At 36.0% G+C, this 21,409-nt stretch overlaps 1 protein-coding gene across 2 annotated transcripts in view; it reads right to left on the bottom strand.

Moving 5' to 3' along the window:
- Positions 1 to 20,858, bottom strand: part of LOC110457451 — a 46,396-nt gene extending 25,538 nt beyond the window's left edge. The window contains exons 1-16 of one of the 2 annotated variants that reach the window (XM_021508737.1): positions 20,724 to 20,858; positions 18,674 to 19,234; positions 13,333 to 13,569; positions 12,301 to 12,867; positions 11,993 to 12,031; positions 11,333 to 11,638; positions 9,516 to 9,773; positions 8,983 to 9,012; positions 7,009 to 7,578; positions 6,447 to 6,482; positions 5,992 to 6,126; positions 4,978 to 5,106; positions 3,589 to 3,618; positions 2,879 to 2,996; positions 2,542 to 2,681; positions 1,797 to 1,911 (exon numbers count right to left, since the gene is read on the bottom strand). In XM_021508737.1, the coding sequence (XP_021364412.1) occupies positions 1,797 to 1,911; positions 2,542 to 2,681; positions 2,879 to 2,996; positions 3,589 to 3,618; positions 4,978 to 5,106; positions 5,992 to 6,126; positions 6,447 to 6,482; positions 7,009 to 7,578; positions 8,983 to 9,012; positions 9,516 to 9,773; positions 11,333 to 11,638; positions 11,993 to 12,031; positions 12,301 to 12,867; positions 13,333 to 13,569; positions 18,674 to 19,234; positions 20,724 to 20,802 (3,350 nt within the window). In that variant the 5' untranslated portion in view covers positions 20,803 to 20,858. The remainder of the gene's footprint in view (positions 1 to 1,796; positions 1,912 to 2,541; positions 2,682 to 2,878; positions 2,997 to 3,588; positions 3,619 to 4,977; positions 5,107 to 5,991; positions 6,127 to 6,446; positions 6,483 to 7,008; positions 7,579 to 8,982; positions 9,013 to 9,515; positions 9,774 to 11,332; positions 11,639 to 11,992; positions 12,032 to 12,300; positions 12,868 to 13,332; positions 13,570 to 18,673; positions 19,235 to 20,723) is intronic. The other variant, XM_021508738.1, reaches the window with a different exon arrangement.
- Between the last annotated feature and the right edge of the window lie 551 nt (positions 20,859 to 21,409).

Raw genomic sequence — 21,409 nt, 5'->3', positions numbered from 1 at the left:
TTTTTTTTATAGCATGAGTATGAAATAGTCTTACTTCTGATTTCTAACAGTAAAGTTTCCAAAAACAGTTGATCATTAATTACAAACATCAAGTCTTGCAAAGAAACATCTTCAATATTGTCCATATTGTAAATTGGTACAGCATACTGTTTTTCAATGTTAACAATCAGAGATCTAATGGTATTTAAATATTCTGAATCTTGAAGTAAAGAATTATTGAATTTCCATAACCCCCTCCCCTTTTGAAATTTGGTGAAGCTTAAACTTATAACTGACATGGAATGGTCTGAGCGATATCCTGGCTCAATAGACGAAGCAGTTAAACTTGGGAGCAGTCCATCGGATATAAAAATGTAGTCTAATCTTGCCTGTTTACATGGATTTCTTCTACGCCAAGTGTATCTTCTTGTATCCGGGTTTAATTCTCTAAAAGTATCTATCATACCTAATTCTTGTTTAAGTCCTAAAACTTTATCTCTGGCCTTGGGGTTATTTATTTGCCGATAATTATCACAGTCTAATTTCGGATCAATAACTAAGTTAAAATCCCCACATATAACAAACTGAAAATTTCCCAACTCTGTTAAAATATTTTCCACTGTTTCATAAAAATCTGGTCTGTCACTGTTAGGACCATATACAGTTATAAGTGTAAGTTTGGAGCGATGAATCTTAATTGGAACTGGACGCGATTGGAAGGGAAGGGACGGGACAGGACAGGACAGGACAGTGTAGAACGGGACCAACATGCGGAACATAAAGTAACCCTCTCCTGCAAAAAATGATGGGGCCATACAGTAGTGATAAGTATGTTCTTTATTTGTTACCTTGCAAAAGTAATAATATTTGAAGAACATGTAACATTGACTATTCAGATAGGCATACTAGTTTACTCAACCAATAGTTTTATGGACAACTACAAATTGTATGGTCGCCATCAGGATCTCGCATGGAAATATGCTATTTCTTTGTGTTATATGAAGGTCGATGTTTTTGATTATGCTCATGAGAGTACCTTGTGGTGTTGATGTCATTACAAGAGTTTTCGCTGTGAAGACATGACATTACTTGGATTCGACCTATATTTATACGGCGGGTGTTTTCGGTAAAGCAGGAGAATCTTACCCTTCTGGAACACCTTGTCTTATTTTCGTTGTATTATTTTTCAGTGATGTTCATGTAAATCTGTACATTGTTCATATTTTGTACTAGCTTTATTAATTTTGAGTTTGAATTATCAATTTTGAGTTTGAATTATCAATTTTGAGTTTGAATGATGGTTTCGTTGTCACTTCGGAATTGTCTTGTTTTGTTTAACGACATGATACTATGAAAGGCACTGCAGGGTTTATCACGTATATTATAACATATTCCAAAATTGATTAATAGTAAAACCTCGTTATATCGCCATTATTGATGAAGTGAAATTTGCATTATAAAGGGGTTCGGCGAAACACTGAGGTATAAGTACAAAGGAGAAAGTAGAAAGGGTGAGGGGGGGCTTGACCTGGCGATATGTCAGATGAAATAAGGTCATCGTATCAATGTTTCACTGTACGTTGGTTGTTTATTTTATTTATCCTGCAATATGGTTGATATTTAGTTATCCTTCGTTGTGTGTAATCATTGATTCCAAACTATATTTTCACATAAGATGTACATTCATTCAAAATACAATTGAAAGTCGAAGTTATCTACGATACAATATCTACTATTTTGATTAAGTTATTTATTTTAAAGAATCAAGGTTCAAGACTGACATTGAGAGCAGTAATATACATTGGGGCGTGGCTTACCTTGATTGACAGCTGTACATGCCTGCCCCAGCGTCGGTGCATTGACAGTCATATAGGCAACCATCCTGCCACGTCTGACCTTGGAAGTAGTCGTGACTTTTATAATTGCACGTACCTGCAATAAGAAGTTTTCATGTATCAAGTTATCAAGTTTACATTTGAGAAGAACAGTTTCAGTAGAAGAACAGGTAATACAATTTCTTTATTCTCAAGACTGACGCCATTTTACCGTATGTCCATATGTAACAAAACCGTTGGTAATCTTTTAAGATACTTATAGCACAGGCACTTTAGCTTAAGTAGAAAACAAACTCAGGAAAACGATATTTCACAAATACGAAAACGTTACCAGTCGTTGAAAAGTTGCCATAGCTCTATGAAAACCATAAACGGCTTTCCTGGGACAGAGAACATTTCAATTATCAGTAAATATGCTTCTGTAAAGCATGACTATTGCCAATTTCAACAGATTAACACAAAATATGACAATCAAAGAGATGGATTTCAAAAGAATTTATATTTGATATATAAAATCTTACATTAGTTTTTAGACGCGTCTAAAAAATGAAGGGAATTGATTTCAAAAGAATTTATATCGGACATGAATAAACTTTTTTTTCCACTTGATATATTTATTGTTTAAGCATATGGCCGAGAAAATGAATAGGAAAAAAACAAAGAAAAAAGAAAGAAAAAAATATATGTTATTTTCAGTGTTGTAATCAAATAAATCCAAAATACGTACTTATCCCGTTGATGTTCCCCAAGCTCTGTCCACTAGTGGTCTGGTAGTTAGGGTTGAAGTTGCATACCGGTTGAAGACAGCATTCTCCCGACGTTTGGGTGAGGGTACATTGTGGAGGAAGGTTGTAGTAGGAGGGACACCTGGTTTGGAAGTTTTTAATTGGTAAAATAAGTCTACACTTAAACAGTTGCTGGGAAATTTTTGGGGATACCTAAATTGGTCTAAACTGATGTTGTAAAAACAAGTTTGAAATAGAAATTTAAACTATGCATGATTCTTTATGATGGCTAAAATGCAAAAGATACCAAACACGGCACAAGTTCCTTTTTTAACTTACTTGTTGTAGCAACTGTAATGGCCTTTAGATGCATCGTCACACCTACAGTCATAGGCGCAACCATCGGACCAGGTCTGTCCCTGTGTGTACGACTTCCCGTTATAGTAGCACTTCCCGTCTACAAAATAACACATTCCTGTCATAATCCTTAATGCCATTAACAATGATCGTAAAAGCAACGACGTTTAATGATACGATGCCATCGTGAAATATTGACGTCAGCTGTCTTTTTCTGCCTTGAGAAATTATATCAATTTTAACAAATTAAAATGGTAAGAACCCGAAAAGTACATGAGAGACTTAGGTTGGTAAGAACACCTCATTCGTGCGTTTATTATGAAAACGTAACAATATCACAATCTAACTGCGTCATCACATCTGGTCATTTCATGTATTGTAAACATTCAATAACATATTTTTGACATCCATTGCAGCTCACATGTTTAAAATGGCAACAACCTTTCGATAGGTAAAACGTTTGAGTATAGAATAAATTGTTTGACGCATATACAAAAGTTCTACCCTCGTGATAAGGTTTTATTTGTCTAAAACCCTCGGGAAATCCTCGACAAAGATAGTAGATATCCTACCATACCTCGAGTTGAGATTTCCCTGTTTACCGTCATTACAGCATATAATAATTTGTTTGTGTTCGGAAAAACGATAATCCGGATTACAAAATTTCGGTTCAACTGTTCGTAAGTACTTACAATATCCGTTCACTCCCTTTGCATTAAATTCTGAAAAAGAAAAAGACATTAAAAAATCAATACATTAATTTGCTGGCATGATATGAATGCAAGTTGGTATAAGTCAATGCTAATTAATAATCAAAACAAATTATCCTTTCAGCACAAACTATAAGTGTCCTTCTTCACAAACAGATGCATAAATCAATGATAATATCTATATGCAGTATATTAAACACCGGTCATTTGAATTGAAATAATTTTATCTAAATGTCATATGGCAGATAAAACGTTAAATTATATATAATATAAGGTACAAATTGATGCTGAAACCATAATTTCGAAAAAACGACATAACCGCCGTTACAGTTTTAAACAAATCTATCCCACAAAATCTGACTGGATATGCGGCTCGCACACTTCGTAAAATGTCGGGTTGTATCTAGATTTATATATATTAAGATATGGCACCTTGGTTTTGACCTGATCTATTCAAAATTTCTGTGTGCAATGTTACATAAACCGTATACAAGGTTATATATGTATGTACACTGTATCTAGATGTATCTACACTGCATACACAGTTTCATATATACTGCAAACAATGTTTCATATATACTGGATAAAGGGCTATACCGTATGCATGGTTATATATTTTCTAAATCTACGTTTATAGATACTGTATACAGTGTTTTATATATCTACTATATACAAAGTTATATCAACTTTATAAAGGGCCATATGTATTGTTTACATTGTTAAGTATTTTCTGAATCAAGATTTATAGATATTGTATAAAATGTTTTACATATAAGGTTATATAAACTGAATACATGGCTTTTTATACTACATATATAGTTATATATTACTGTCTCAAGGTTCATATATCTCGAATAAAGTTTTATATATATATACTTTATACAGGTTTATTTCAACTGTGAACAGTACTCTGAATAAATACTTATATATATTCTCTGAATCCAGGTTTATATATATTGTATACATGGTTTACATATTTTATCAACGTACTTTTTGCGATACGGTGAATCAAAGAATGCAATCACGAATGTTAACATTTCTAGAAGGGTATTACTACAACCCTGACTTTCTCGAACTCGAAACCGTAATTTTGCACAGAGTGAACTTGAAATATTATCCTTACAAACGCGAAAATAACACTGCATGTAAATAAACGTTGTATACAGTACGTGATATAAAACGTAAAACCTAACTATATATTTATTCTATTGTAGATGACATCATCATTCATTCATTTCCCCTTAAAGAGACATGTTTACAAACAAAATCTTAAATGCTATAGCTTTAAATATAATCCAATAAATCGGCTGTGTGCTATGTTTCGATACCTCTTTAAGATTTAATATATGCTGCCACCATTTTTCAACTTACGACAGAATCCACAGAACTGCCTGCAATTGTCATGAGCCCATGGTCCGAAGGAATTGCACACTTGAGCGTCATAATCCCTACAATTAGGCAGCTTGTCCACACACTCTGGAGGAGTCGTCGGTATGGCGGCTAAGGGAAACAAGGTGAATTATATAGCATTTGAGTAAACGAAACAGTAGTCAGGAAACTCATGAATTATTTTTTCTCCCAGAACCACTCTAGGTTTTCTCACTCCCGACTCGATGGATAACCCTACCAGGATTTGGTAAGCATGTTTTGATATCTACTAGTCGGACACAGCCCGGACGTTATTTCATTTGTCAATATTTAATTTATGACGTCACATAACAATGTTTGGCGTTTCCATCCTCAACTGTGAGGTCATAATTTATGGCAACAACTTCACCCATCGGAAAGAGATTTAATACATTCCAAGGGATATAAATGTTTTCAAGATTAAATATGAACGGTGTAGGAGAAACAAATGTATAGAAAATTGTATAATCGATTTACTGAATGTGTTAGTTCCTGTGTTTAATGAGCATATACAGGTTCGAATTGTATTGTCAATTGTATTCATTTACGCTTAAAAAATTAGAACAAATGTATAATAAAAGTTCATTTTAGCTTGAAATGAATGTAATTTTGAAAGTCAAAAAATAATAATAATTCCGTTATTCCTTCATTTTATTACAGCTTGCCATAAAAAGGATAAAGTGACAAAATACCGCTCTAAAACAACTGAGAAAGAATGAGTAAAAGTAAGCTCGGCTCAACTGCGAGTGAATGAAATATCACTAGAAACAAAAATGAAAACACTTACAGTAGGACAGAGTACTAGGCAAGATTGGTTCATATATATTCAAATGATAATATGATATTCATAATTGACATATTGACAGGTTCGAACAAACTCCACCAATAATGACAGGTTCAGAGGTTCTTGAACAGTATTGGACGGTTCAAAAATACACGTACATGTACATGAACAATGTTGGAAGGGCATACACTTACTGGTACAATAATGACATGTTCGTGCGCACTGTGTCCTTGCCCACTGTTCGTAGACGCCTGTACAAGAACCCTGTTGGTACGTGGCGCAGTTCCCAAGACGGTCTTCGCACGGGTCAAATAGTGGTTGTGGTACTGCTAGGGTTGAAAAGAAACAAATATTATTAATTTTTCTAACTTACGTATCTTTTTTGTTAATAAAAACTACAAAAATTAAGTGTTGTGTACTAGCATTAGCTGTTATGATAAATTCGCCCTCAATGGGGAGGGCAAAAAAAGGCGAAAATTAAACTGCGGCGAACATTTCCCAATCGATCGAAGAAGTTTCGTTGAATGTCAATAGCTTATTTATGAAAGTAACAGTAGTTATAGCATTTTATTATACAACTTGCATACAGTTCGTGTGATGACATCACGATTGCAGCATAAGAAAACAACGTTAAAACTCCAATACTCACCGGTAGGCACATTCGTTTGCGGGGATGCTGGTATAACTGAAAATATATACAATTACCATTGTATTTCGTGGTTTCTATGGTGTTAAAGGATAAATAAACTAAACTAATGACATCAATATGCAAACATTCAAAGAGGTTATAACGTGATCAGGTAAATAAAGAGAAGATTTTGTCATATAAGCTGTCCTGGTCAATAACATATCGCCAATTCAACCCGTCTTATATATATAAAAATTAAAACTCAAAATCAATAAAACCAAATTCCTTTCTTCAACTTCCTCAATGAAAGCCACTTCACTGAAGGTCATTACACCTCGATATAATGTCCCTTGATTCACTTGTCACCTCGCTTACCGCCAAAATAAAAATGTTTTTCTTAGTCTCTGTTGTTATTTTCCTTTATGCTTCCTTTATATAGTTTCCTCAATTAATCACTAAACCTCTTTATAACGCCAAATTTTCTTAATCCATCAATATAAAGTTTAATACATTTCTTTAATATGTTCATGTCAACTTATATCATATATTGAGTAAACTAGTTATGTGATCACATACAAATTACCTTGGCACGTCTGGGACGCAAATGCTCCTTGGATTTGCTGAAGTTTGCTGAAGTCGTCAACTGTCATTACATGCGTGCTATCCGGGTCACTGGCGATGTCATTGAGCTCAGATATACTAATTCCTCGTCCTACACCTACAGAAAAGACATTTATTCCACGGTTCTTAGATGTAGTAGCTTCACTGACGGTTGCTGGATGGTTGTTTGAGCGTCCATCTGTAATGACGATTTCGATGTTCGGGACACCGGGACGGTCGCCGTTGGCCGCCGTAAACATCTTACTGTAAACCTCCTTCAGAGCATCGCCTGTGTTTGTTCCGCCAGACTTGTAAGGGATGTGGTCAAGGGCGGTCATCAAAGCCGCCTTGTCTGCATATTTGTCGAGGTTAAACATTATGTATGGCCTGGAGCTGAAAGTCGCTAAACCAATCCGGATTTTGTCAGATCCGACGTCGAAGTTCTTTATCATACCCTTGACAAACTCGAGCATCTGATCAAAGTTGGCTTTTCCTACACTTCCGGATGAGTCAAGATTGAAGATAATGTCCGCTTTAGAACCGGCATGGCAATCTGCAACACAATTAAAGTTAGCTAATGTCAAGCAAAATTTTCATTTAACGTACTGGATGCCATCTTTCATGTACCTCAACACAATTAAAATTAGCTAATGTAAAGCTAAATTGTCATTTAACATATTGGATGCCATCTTTCATGTGCCTCAACACAATTAAAATTAGCTAATGTAAAGCAAAATTGCCATTTAACGTATTGGATGCCATTTTTCATGTACCTCAACACCATTAAAATTAGCTAATTTGAAGCAAAATTGTCATTTAACGGATTGGATGCCATCTTTCATGGACCTCAACACAATTAGAATTAGCTAATGTAAAGCAAAATTGTCATTTAACGTATTGGATGCCATCTTTCATGTACCTCAACACAATGTAACAAACAGGTGTTTTTATTCTATGAGAACCAATCAAATAAAGAGCATGTAACAGTTAATGCATGTATGATCAATTAGTTAAGATTTAATGAGGTAATTATTAATGTTGAAATAAGAAAGTGGGTAAACTGATTAACATTAAGGAAATGTATTTTAACTCAGCTTATCTGAGAGCAAGTGAGCGCGATTTCGGCATCAAGAGGGACAACTAAATAAAGATTAAAAAACCACGTAATTTCGATTATCCTACATTCAAACTTCGTTTTGTCAAATGTTTTACATTAAAACATTGTTGTGTCAAATATTCTTTATTCAAATCTAATTGTGTCGAATGTTTTACATTCAAATCTAATTGTGTCGAAAGTTTTACATTAAAATCTAATTGTGTCGAATGTTTTACATTCAAATCTAATTGCGTCGAATGTTTTACATTAAAATCTAATTGTGTCGAAAGTTTTACATTCAAATCTAATTGTTTCGAATGTTTTACATTCAAATCTAATTGTGTCGAATGTTTTACATTCAAATATTATCTAGTTGAATGTTCTACGTTCAAACCTTGTTGTGTCGAATATCTACATTCCATTCAAGTTGCGTCGAATGTCTTTATTCAAAACTCGTGTCCAGTATTCTATATTTACTTACTGTGAGCCGAAAATTCTACATCCAAATACATAGATATAAACTAATTGGGACTAGAATACAATTCAATATAACCAGAGCGTTCCATATTCCGTCTTTGCGTATTGCAGAGTTATCTTCTCTTGAGAGCAGGTATTGATTGTTACGTCATTTGTTTTTGAGAGTAACGTCATCATTTTTTGAGAAAACGACGTAATTTTCACACACAAACCAATGACGTAACAATCAATACCTGCTCTCAAGAGAAGATAACTCTGCAATACGCAAAGACGGAATATTGATTTCGGAAAACGAATTTCGATTTGACCTTTTTTTCTATGGTTGCCATTCGAGTATCTATGGTTGCCATTCGAGTATCTATGGTTGCCATTCGAGTAACTTACTTGTGGCAGTGTTGTTCAGTGGTCGGGAGGCTGAAACATGAACAACAAAATATCTCATTATAAACCGAAAATAATCTGTCTGTAAAGACCATATATTTGTAAATGATACCTGTTTATAAAGATCATATCACTGTAACGATCACCTGTCTATAAAGACCGCCTGTCTATAAAACATCCCTTCTAAAACACCTTTCTCGAAAAAACTCTTGTCGATAAACACCACCTTCAGAATACGCCAAATAATGCTTCTTGTATAATAGTCTGTCTTTAAAGAACACCTGTCCATAACGACAGCATATCAGTCAATACAAAAAACCTATCTATAATGATATAATCTTTTTATAAATAACACCTCAATGGTACCCCGTATTGTTTTAACACCAGGAAGTGTCCCCCCCCCCCCTTATGTTGTCTTTCAGACAGGTTTCCTCATACTTATCTCATTTCAATTATAACGTATTACTTCAAAACAACACAACGACGACGGATAAGTCAAACACATACAAAGCAGAGAGAAATCAATTTACTCTCACCTTCACAAGCCTTGCTAGAGAGCGATCCCTTCATGCTGCCCAGAGCGTCGAAGTTGTCGGCCCTGAATACGTACTGACTATCTGGGTCACTGGCGATGGCCTTCAGTTCCGCGTCGTTGATGCCATGACCGACGCCAATGGCCAACATCTTAATTCCGTCCTTTCGAGCCAGGTCAGCTTGTGCTGCGGCCAGTCGTGCGTTGTTCGAGTTTCCATCAGTCACCACAATAGCGATCTTTGGGACGTTTGGTCTGTGACCTAAACAGAGTTATGTGTATACCAGATTTTGTTCGGTAACCGGGATTAGCTCAACTATATTTATCGTTCCTTCTACACATTTAACAAAAAGATAATTTGAAATCAAAGCTTTCTATTTCATTTTTAAAATAAAACATTTGCAAAATGTTTCATTCTTTTTGAAGGAAACGTGAATTTAATTAATTTAACTAATATACATGTTTTCAAAACCAATGGGTTTGCCAACATTGCAAACACAGTAACTTTACTTTCCTCAAAATAAGTTCTTATTTTTTCCTTTATATTTTTTCCATGAAAGTAGTACAATGATTTTTATCATAAATATTTTTTGCACCATTTACATAAATAATCCGTTATTTGAAAAACATATTAATTATAACATTAAGTTAAAAAGAAACATTATGGAAAATGAGATGCAGTGTATAATATATTTCATGTATCTGATTTGAAATTAATTTATCAAAAAAGAGTCCTTAGAACATAAACTAAAAGAAGAAATATATATTGAAAGTTTGTTTTTCATAAGGAAGAAAATATTTATCGGCAAACATAATGATGATTTCATAAAGAAAATGATCTTGATCGTTGTATTTCACTGCATTACCGGAAAAGGCGATAAGGGTTCACCCGCCAATTCGCTACCTTGCTGAATCGTGAAGATGGTCCAAAAGCGTCTTCTGCTTATTTTTATCCATCTTTAATCGTCTAGAACACTACGTTCAATTTCATGAACCTTAAAGACTAGCGTGATGACTATGTTTATCAATTTATTAGGTTCACAAGCCGTTCAGACTACATGCTTTCCTTAATAACACCCTCGTGAAACGAGATTAACCTCGGAGAAACAAAGTATCCCTTCAGTAAGGGCAGTATATGTATACTGTTGACTGATGAGCATTTAAGACTATCGTGTGAGCTCATTAGATTTATGAGCTGTGAAGACCATCATGTGACCCTGTAAAACTCTTCAATAGGTTGGTGAACCGTTAAGATTAATGGGTTTGTAAACCGTTAAGACCATCATCTGATCCTGTTAAACACTCAAATAGGTTGGTGAACCGTTAAGATTAATGGGTTTGTAAACCGTTAAGACCATCATCTGATCCTGTAAAACACTTAAATAGGTTGGTGAACCGTTAAGATTAATGGGTTGATGAGTTGTTAAGACTATGATATGATCTTTTTAAACACTTAAATAGGTTGGTGAAACGGGAAGATTAATGGGTTCGTGATTCGTTAAGATTAATAGGTTGATGGGCCGTTAAAACCTGTAAAACACTTCATTTGGTTGGTTAACCGTTAAGACCCTGTGTGTTGATGAGCTGTTCAGACTACCATGTAACCGTGTATGGCATCTCAGTAGGCATCTTCGCTAGCCAAGGGTTACGTTCCGGTACGATTTACCTATTTTTCTCCTGAAGAGTAGGAAGACCGGATCGTATCGGATCGTAACCCTTGGCTAGCGAAGATGATCATTAGGTTGACGGACCCTTTGTAAAGAAAAACAAAAAATAAAATACAGGTATATAAATTATGAACCTGAATCGACCTTGACCTACCTGCAGCTGTCGTGAAGCTGGTGTTATGGAGATATTGAATTGCCTCGCCTGTATGCGTTGACCCGCTATGGTAAGGAATTTTGTTGATAGAGGCAATGAGGTCAGCCTTTTGCGAATGCTGGCCAAGTGTGAACTCAGTCTTATGGGAGGTCTGGAAGGTATCGACACCTATCTGGACATCGTGTGGACCAATCTTGAAGCTATTTGACACGTTTGTAACGAAATCCAGCATTTTGTTGAAATTGCTTCTGCCAACACTTCCGGACGAATCCAGTAAGAAAACTATATCTGCCTGAGCACCACAGTCTGTCAAACAAGGACAAAATTAGAATGAAACGTGAAGCTTTCGTAAATATTTTATTTTTTTAAATTAACACTTCTTTCAGCGGACTCGAGAATATTTAAGAATATTACCGAGTTTTAACAGATAAGCACTAAGATTGATGAATCGGCGCACTTACAATTTTTATAATAGGAAACTAGAGTATATGTATACAGAAACCTATATTTATGCAGTAAAAATTTAGCGCAAAATTTGACACGCTCGAAGCGCTAATGTGTACGTGTACAGTATATGACATATTGAGCCTTCATTTAGAACAAATGAAAAAGATAAATACAATGTACATAAATCGGTTGTAGCAATAATGATAATCATACCTAGTTGAGGTTGTGTTGCAGGAGTTGACGTCGCCTTCACTAAAATTTTTGGAAAAAACAAATATTAATTATCAATTGATATGTTGGTAAAAAATTGATACGTAAAATCTTGTAAAAGAACTGTAAATTCTCATGAGCTCATAATCATTTATTTCTAATATAAGTTATAAAAAGACTTGATACATTTTTCAATATATAAAAAGTTAACAGTTGCATAAATACACCTTACTCCTGTAGTAATATACACTGCTAAGATGTTTAACCAATCTAAGAACATACTTCATCAAAAACGATTTTGGGGAACTTACCTTCGCAGGCCTTTTGAGCAAGTGTCCCTTTAATCTGTTTCAAAGCATCGAAATTGGTGACGACAAACACGTGCTGGTTGTCCGGATCCGTTGCCATGGCATTTAGCTCGGACGTCTTGGGTCCCGAGCCGACGCCAACGGAGAACACAGTGATACCGTTGGCCTTGAGTCGTGCAGCCTCGGCGGCCGTCGCTCCTGCACTGTTAGACATACCGTCCGTAATAACGATAGCTATTTGGGCAGCGTTAGGTCGCTTGCCATTTGCATTAGTAAAACTGGTCTCCCTGGCATATTTTAGCGCGTCGGCCGTATTCGTCCCTCCAGCCACGTATGTGACGTGAGATATAGCGTTTACTATTGACTGCTTGTCGTGATATTTGTTCAAATGAAACTCAAGGTTAGGCTTGTCGCTAAAGGTCACGACAGAGACCTCTGTTTCATTTGGACCAATGGTAAACCCCTGGACTATGTTCTCAACGAATTTTAACATCTTCTGGTAGTTGGCCGACCCGACACTCCCTGACGAGTCCAGAATGAAGACTATGTCCGCTGGCACAACGCCACATCCTGCACATGGATAAAATTTATTTCTAAAAACTGACATTTCCTTCATCTTTTTCTTGTCTTCTTGATATATATTCGATTGCAAAAATCGGATGCCCAAATATCGCACATAAAATTAAATCTTATGTTAAATTATTAATCTGTGATATATATATATTATTAATATCCATTATAAATCTTGACCGAAATTGTTAATTCATTTTGATATTTCTTTTGAACGATTTTTTTTACAACGACAAGTAGAACGCCTTTTATATTGTTTTAAACGGCTGTTACCTCTTTTTCAACAGTGAACGCCCCATTCTTTCAAATAGGACAATTAAAATAACAATTCCTCATCTTGGAAACAAAATATAAAACTTTCAGAAAACAAATGTTTATATCAGTTAGTTCTTTAAATTTTAAAAATTAACGACAATCCATATTTGAGTATGACATTGATATATGTATCAATCAATTGTTTCCAACCTGGTGAGGGTGTTGTTGGGATGGGCGTGGTCCTCGCTGTAGTGGTTGTAGTGGGAGGGGGCGTGGTCGGGCACGGCTGTGTGTTACACGTGCCCGTCTGACGTTGTGGCCCTGTACAGTCTTTCCCGCCATTTGCCGGGGGTGGGTCAGAACACGTTCTCTCTTGGTAGTGGGTGCCCCCTGCGCAAGTCTTGGAACAGGGACTCCAGAAACCCCATTTTGTCCAACCGCCATCAACTGCGTAAAATTTACATCAACTTGACTTTCTTTCAAATTCTGTTCCTCTTGCAATTCCGTCTTTGCGTATTGCAGAGTTATCTTCTCTTGTAAGCAGGTATTGATTGATACGTCATTGCTTTGTTTGAGAAAATTACGTCGTTTTCTCAAAAATTGATGACGTTACTCTCACAAACAAATGGCGTAACAATCAATACCTGCTTTCAAGAGCAGATAACTCTGCAATACGAAAAGACGGAATAGGGTCCCATAAATTACTGGTCTTCAAATTTACTGCACCTTATGTCCCAAGGATTTGATTCAAGAAACCAGAATTCCATTTCATTAACAATTGTTGCACTAAGTTTTTCAAATAAGCTTTATTGTATCATAAGATGGCACTTTCAGATCTCCCGGCATTTTCCGGAAGCATATATATTCGAAAATGCAAATGACTTGCAAAAATAAAGTTTTGTGCATTTGGAAGGAAAAATAAACAAAAATTAAATATACCCATACATGCAAGATGTATTAAGTAAACTTTTGAATATGAAAATACAAAAATGATTAGTATATAAGCAATATTTGTACAAAATGATACTAAAGGCAAACAAACGTCTTCAAATTCAAATAAATAAATTGATAAAATGTTCATCAGAAGAAAAAGATAGCGGAAAGCTAGGAAAAAATTACTTAAGAATTAGAAGAGGTTTGCGAGGATATCTCGATAAAAAACCCTTTATATTTAAACGAAATAATTAACTCTCATGCATGGATATTACATACAATGATGTTTCATTAGATAACATGATTTTGCAATAGAATGTAAAATTATAACTCTGTTTAACAGCGAGCCAATATGTCAACTAATGTATGGATCATCCACGATACCCAGGGGTTACGCTCACTTTCGCCCTCTACACCCCTGGAATATGTCATAGCAAAACTGAAGGCACAGTGTGCAACACCTTGTGGATGAGACGAGAAGACTAGTTTGGTCCTTTGGTGTACATCAAAATAATCTAGCGGGCGCGTAACGGTAAAAAAAATGACAGGCTTTCGGGCGTCGCTCCTTTGTAATCCTCAAAGGACAAGTATCAGACTAAAAAATCAAGTCAAAATCTAACACATTATTGTTAATGCAAAGCTACTGGAAGATTAATAAAAATGTCATAAAAGTTTTAATAAGACATGTTTAGAGATAATATTCACTGATTTCTGGGAAACATAAAAAAAATTTTTTTTATCATAATCAAAACAAAATAACCAAAGTAAAAATAGCAGAAATCAATCCTTTTATAAGTCAACAGCTGAAATATTAAAATAAGTAAAATTATGAAAGGTAATCAAGGTGAAATGAAAAATTTAAAAAATAAGATTAAGACCAACTATGAAAGCACAACCACTTGGCTAAGTAATGTTTTATAAAAAGTTACGAAGTTGGAAATTATTCACAATTTACATTCTCGGTGGTAATGGAAGATCAACAATAAACCAACCAACGGAGGTTAGTACAAGAGGCCCTTGGGCCTTAACGGTCACCTGATTTATGTAAAAACTAAGGTTTTCAATGTTGCCAAATGAAAAAGAAATCATTTTGTAACAAAGGTAACTTGAACTAGATGTAATGCAAAAGTAGTGTGAAAGATCTGGGTAGTATATGTACTATGCACAAATAGTGGTTCTGTCAGTCAGCTGAATTTTGGTAAAGCACCTTAGGTCCCTTCTATCTATGAGGAGTATTTGATTTTACCAAACTGGATCTTGAGAAGAAGATTTTTGAAATTTTAGTCAATTTGACCCTTTTTGGGCCCGCCCCTCAGGCCCCTGGGGACTGGGGATCATATGATTCACAATTTTAGTTGACATTTGGCCATGAAAATTTTCTGCAAAGTTTCATTGAAATTGGTTCAGGGGTTTTGGAGAAGAAGTCGAAAAAGTAAATTGTTTACGGACGCACGACGCCGAACAAAAGGCGATCGCAATAGGTCACTTGAGACTTTGTCTCAGGTGACCTAAAAATGTGGGGGAAACATCTAAACATAATTAAACACATATATATAACTGTAGCTTGCAAGACAATTATATAATAATGTTTTTATTTCTGAAGGCTTTATTGTGGATGAAGAATTATTCTCGTTCACTACAGTAGTGAAACAGCAACCTAGTGACAGCCTTGATCTCTGTTATCCGATCAGAGACGACACCATACATTGAATTTCACTCTCCTTGTGGTTATTTTCATCGGATAATCATGCTTTGAATAGCAGGATCATTAAAAATAATATCCGTGTGAAGGTTAAGGGTACCAACGACTTAAACTAAAATATTACCTGTGTCACTATAGTGAAATATATTTGTTTAAAGATCCCTTTACCGCTGCATTGTGATTTTCCTATAGAGTAATCTCCCCTTAACTTCCGTTCAGATTTAACTGTAGAACAATTGGGCCAAGATACTACCGTCCACTAGGTGGCTCAGTCGATAAGAGCGATAATTTAGCAGTCTAAAGTTCTGATCTGAGTCAAGCCCCCACACTCAGAACAATGTTGCTGATTAAATTAAATTAATTTCATCTTTATCATCTTTTTCATAAAAGTCCCGGAAGGTACGGGTTTTCTTTTCAGAAATGATTTATCAAAGCTATAGTCATGCCGGAAAAAAAACAGTTTCCAATACTTTTTTTATAGTTTTTGGCAGTGGTGCAGGGATCCTTAAAATAATATTAGTATTAAAGTAGAGAAACCAACAAATTAAACTATAATATTACCATAGTCACTATTGTAAAATAGCTGTTTCCGTCCTTTTCAAAGAAGTGTTTTTATATGATATTTGTACGAAATTGGAATTGCTTGAAAATAGAAATAAAAACCAACACAACTGATAACTGCAAAACTTCAGATATAGCGTCCAATTTAAGGGTCACAAAAACCCATGAAAAACGTGATAGTAGAAAGTACTTGAAGCCAGAATACAACTAGTTTTGGGTTGCCTGTATATATAAGGGAAAAAACTCTCCGAGTGGAACTCTCCTTTACGGTTACAACTGATGCAGTGGTACCCTTCACTTTAAGCTACTGGGTAATGTCATTAATATAACTTTCTTTTCCATTCATAGTCACCAAAACTAACCACCAAAATAAAAGGGAAAACGTCATGTCCCCTCTCCACTTACAACAACAGAAAAGGTGCAACACCTTAAGGAAGACAGCACAAGGTGTGGCGGTATTTTACGGGGAACCTTGTAAAAAACCAACACGTCATCGTTTAAAATATTTTTAATTTTCTTATCAAACATTACCTACGGCTTTCCATTGTATGTCTCTAGACATGTACGTCACGTGACATCCTTGGTACACCTACGACACCATATGTCGTGTTTCTGAGGTAGGCCCTTCAATTTTAGCTGACCTTTGATCCCCAGACATAACCCGTCCCACTTGTCTTTATCATATCTATTTCCTGTCCAGTTCGTACCAGCCTACATTCTCGTCTCGTCTCGCTGACGTCTATATACTGTATACAGTTTGGATTCAGCGGTGTGCTATTTTCGCGCAGGGAGGTATTTAGGGATCCCTGTACTACTGCCAAAAACTGTAACGAAGTGTTGGAAATTGTGTTTTCGGCACGATTGTAGCTTTGCTTAATGCAGGACTTTTATGAGAAATGATAAAAACGAAATAAACCAAAATATAACCAACAACAGTGTTTTTAGTGTAAAAAACAGCGTTGCTAGACTGGGATTCGAACCCAGGACTTCAGATTAATATACTATCGCTCTAACCGATCGAGGTACCAGGACAACGGAAGTGTCTTGGCCCAACTGTGCTACAGTTATATTTAAACGGAAATCAGGGGGGTGGGGGTAGGGGGTGGGGGTACTGTAAAACACCTTACAGTGGGACAGGGATCCTTAATGTAGAGTTAAGATTTTTGAGTTCACCTCACCACGTAAATTTGCAAAAGTCATCTAACGCGAAAAGAATTCCTCATCTGATATTGAATCAATCCTGTAATAATAAAATTTTCGAAAATTCAAGTAAGAGATGGTTTGGGAGAAGTAAAAAAAGCAAATTACTGCAGTTATATCTTGATTTTTTTATAGAGCTTGTATACAAATGTATTGACCTACATGTACCGGATTTGTCAATCAGGAATACAGCCCAGTAAATCAATGCCCATTCAACAAATATGATTCGTTATGTACGTTTTATCTATATGTCTAGATGAATAATATGATGAATAATATTTATTACATACTAACTGATAAATACGGGTTTTTTGTTTATGCGATACGACACAATTGCTCTACCCCATATCAGCCCTCGCCGTATCATCCCCCAAACCCCGTATCAGCCCCCGCCGTATCACACCCCAAAACCCGTATCAGCCCGCAAAACCCATATCACACCACTTTTGGATTTTTTTTCGTTTTTCAATATTTCAAAAAGAAAATTCAATCATAAGATATTTGTTTTTATTAGTAAATATGCAATAAACAGAATAAAACACGCCTTTTTCCATATCACACCAAGTATCAAACCTCGACCAATATCAGCCCTCGGGCCTTTGGCCCTTGGGCTGATATTGCAGTCTCGGGTTAATACTGGGTGTGATATGGAAAAAGGCATGTATTATTCTCTACGTATACCATATTTACTTAATCATAAACATAATATCCACACTACTTCAAGATGCTCTTAACATTTATATGTCCCAGCTTCGGCAACACAACAAATTCGTTGTGACCTTGACCTTTAACCTTGAGTAACTATGGGACAGTCGATTTTCTGATTCTTGCAGGCCTTTTTAAATTAAAATTACTTTGGGGAAGAAGTAGCGAAACTTATCATTGTTATATTTGTTGGCCTGGATGTAAGCGCGCTGGCGGTTTTAATGTGGGAGGAAACCGGAATACCCAGAGAAAACCCACGTGGCCGGTGAGGTGACTCCGATACCTTTTCACGGCTGATCGGGGAATCGAACCCGGCCACCTTGGTGAAAGACGAGTGCGTTATTAATAACGCCACCGAGCAACCCGACAACCCTAAATCAGTTCGAATTAAGCCTAAATATGATTAGCGTACCAGAGCATACAAACCAAACAAAAGGGTACAATACTTACTCTCACATGCCGTCTTCTTGAGTTCGGCCTGCAGGGTGGTGAGGGCGTCGAAGTTTGATACGGTAAAAACATGGCTGCTGTCGGAGGCGATGTGATTTAGCTCCCCATGATCAATCCCACTCCCGATCCCAATGGCGAACGTCTTGACGTTTGTGGCGTGAAGTTTATTGGCGGCATTAATCGTTTCGGGCTTGTTGTTGGACTGACCATCCGTCATCACGATCAGAATATTGGCCACGTGGTCCCTGTCTCCGGCTGCATGTGTAAAACTGTTCTGGGTGACATACGTCAAAGCTTGGCTAGTCATTGTGCTTCCCGACTGATACGGTATGACGTTGATGGCGCTTACCAATGGTGCCTTGCTTGAATACTTATTCAAGTTGAACTGGTTGTGAGTACTCGTAGAGAAGGTTGTTATACCAATCTGCACGTTTTGTGGCCCGATATCAAACGAATTTGCAAATCTAGCCACAAAATCTTTTTGTTTCTGGAAATTTGAAGATCCTACACTTCCGGAGGCATCAAGTAAAAACACGATATCTGCTGGGACGGTTCCACAACCTGGGAGATATAGAAAAATAAACAAAATGAATGTATGTATTATGATTCCTTGTAAATGGTTTAATGTCTTATCAACAGCTAAGGTGATTTTAGGACGTGCTTCCATGTGTGTTGTGTAAGCGTGCACGAGTGTATGTGTGCTGGAGGCAGGGTATGTTGGTGTATTTGCATCCTTGTGATAGCGCGGATCTGATGCCGACTTTATAGTGCTATCTCACTGAAATACAATATTGAAGAAACCCACAATTGTAAGATTAATCACATCCTTGAAATTAAGAACTTTCGTGTTTCAAGGCATTATACGCAACACATTCACATAGGAAAATAAGTTCATCCATTTGTTTCTCGCAAAGTAACTTGTTTTTAAAGTGTGACATTCCAAAAGTCAGAAATAGTGTCTATCATTTGTCATTTCCCAAGGTAAACTAAGAAATGTAGCATTTCCCCCATGGAAATACTGTCAGCCATTTGTAATTTTGAAATTACACATTCCAATTTGAAAATAATATCAATCATTTGCATTTCGCAAGGTAAGAAGGTGAATAAACAACAAATAAGAACAGCGATATTTCTCTAATTCAAGACGGGCTAGTACGGCAAATGTATATTTGCGTGTTTGTGTTTTTATTTCGGATACGAAGTGGTGAGAAGACCCCGTTAATCAATGTATGATTAATATCCGTGGATTATAATCAAAGACCTTGAGTGGGTTACCGCAAAATAGATAAAAAAAACCCACAAATATTGCTTATGTGCAAACTGAGAAGTTTAAGGTCATGTAAATCGACTAAATCGAAAAAGCATGGTTCAATCTTGTTAAAATAAGGAGTACGTATCTGTTATTTATCGTTTGAAGGAATAAAATATATATTTATTTGTTTTATAACACTTATGAAACAACTTATTTCAACTAATGTTAATCACTCTTGTTGGCCAATATGTTAGCGCGCTGATGATCTAATATGGGAGGAAACCGGAGGACCCGGAGAAAACCCACGCAAGTAGACGGCATAACGGCTAATTACCAAGGTTGAATAAACATTTGTGAACATTTAATTGATCGCAATAAATATATATTTACTTCATGGCTAATATAGCGAGTCAATGGGAATGTTTTGTACCGTTACACTTCGATATATTACTATTATTTACCACTACTAAGCAAAACTTCGATAGATTCCCTAATATATAAATGAAAATTAAGAATAAAATACCCACATCAATATTATTAACACTTCGATAAATGAATCTTGCTTTATATATTTTGTCATCTTGCTCAGCGCCGCTGTTTTTTTCTCCCCAATTTATCTTTAATTTCAAATGTTTGTTAGAAATTGTTTATCTGCCAATTTTCGATGTATTAGCGAATCCCCTTTTAATGCCAACATTTTGTTGAACAGAAGATGACAATCTAACAACGTTTTGTTGCAAATGTTTCTTTCTAAAGATGCAACTTAAGTAAAATACATTTCATTAAATAAATACTTGCTTGGATTTACAGTTGTGGCCGCGCCATGGGCCATATATGTGCCCAGTGCACACCACACCGCTAATACTGCTCGCAACATGTTGACGGTCCAGGTCCGCCACAAAAGATAAAGTGCCGGTGTAAGCTGCACCTATAAGACAATGTCGTTTGTCGAACCGACGGCATCACGTGATTACTTTTCTGCAGATCGCTGATAAGTTTTATGTTAAGTTTGGTTTGTGTGTCACACCGTAGGTGCACAATCTAGTGTATATTGTAGCTTTAATGCACATCCTGCTTGTTCCAGACGGTTCGCGACAAACCATTGGGACCTGAAGCGTCGACACCAGATAGTATGCTAATATATGGGTTCTACACCTTAGACTAATTACTCTATTATAAAGTTTACCAAACGACAAACTTGTTGTATAATGAATACGACCTCGTTGTTTGTTCAGTAATACCTTAACTTTAGGGCATCCCAAATACTAATTTTGAGTTCGTGAAAATATTTGATCTAAAGTAAGAATTGGATAACATTCTATTTCAACTAAATATGGCCTTGGCCTTTTGATACACCGTGCCCTAAAATCTATTTCCTTTTATACACACCAACAAGGCCTCGTGCGAAAATTTGTTCTGGAGTTAGATCTGAACAAGAAAATTCGTATTTTGGTACCAGTGAACTTCACCTTGGATGAACCATC

This window comes from Mizuhopecten yessoensis, unplaced genomic scaffold (assembly GCF_002113885.1).
Source record: "Mizuhopecten yessoensis strain PY_sf001 unplaced genomic scaffold, ASM211388v2 scaffold9157, whole genome shotgun sequence".
Taxonomy (NCBI): domain Eukaryota; kingdom Metazoa; phylum Mollusca; class Bivalvia; order Pectinida; family Pectinidae; genus Mizuhopecten; species Mizuhopecten yessoensis.
The sequence above is the reverse complement of the archived record's forward strand: the minus strand, read 5'-3'. Positions and strand labels throughout refer to the sequence as shown.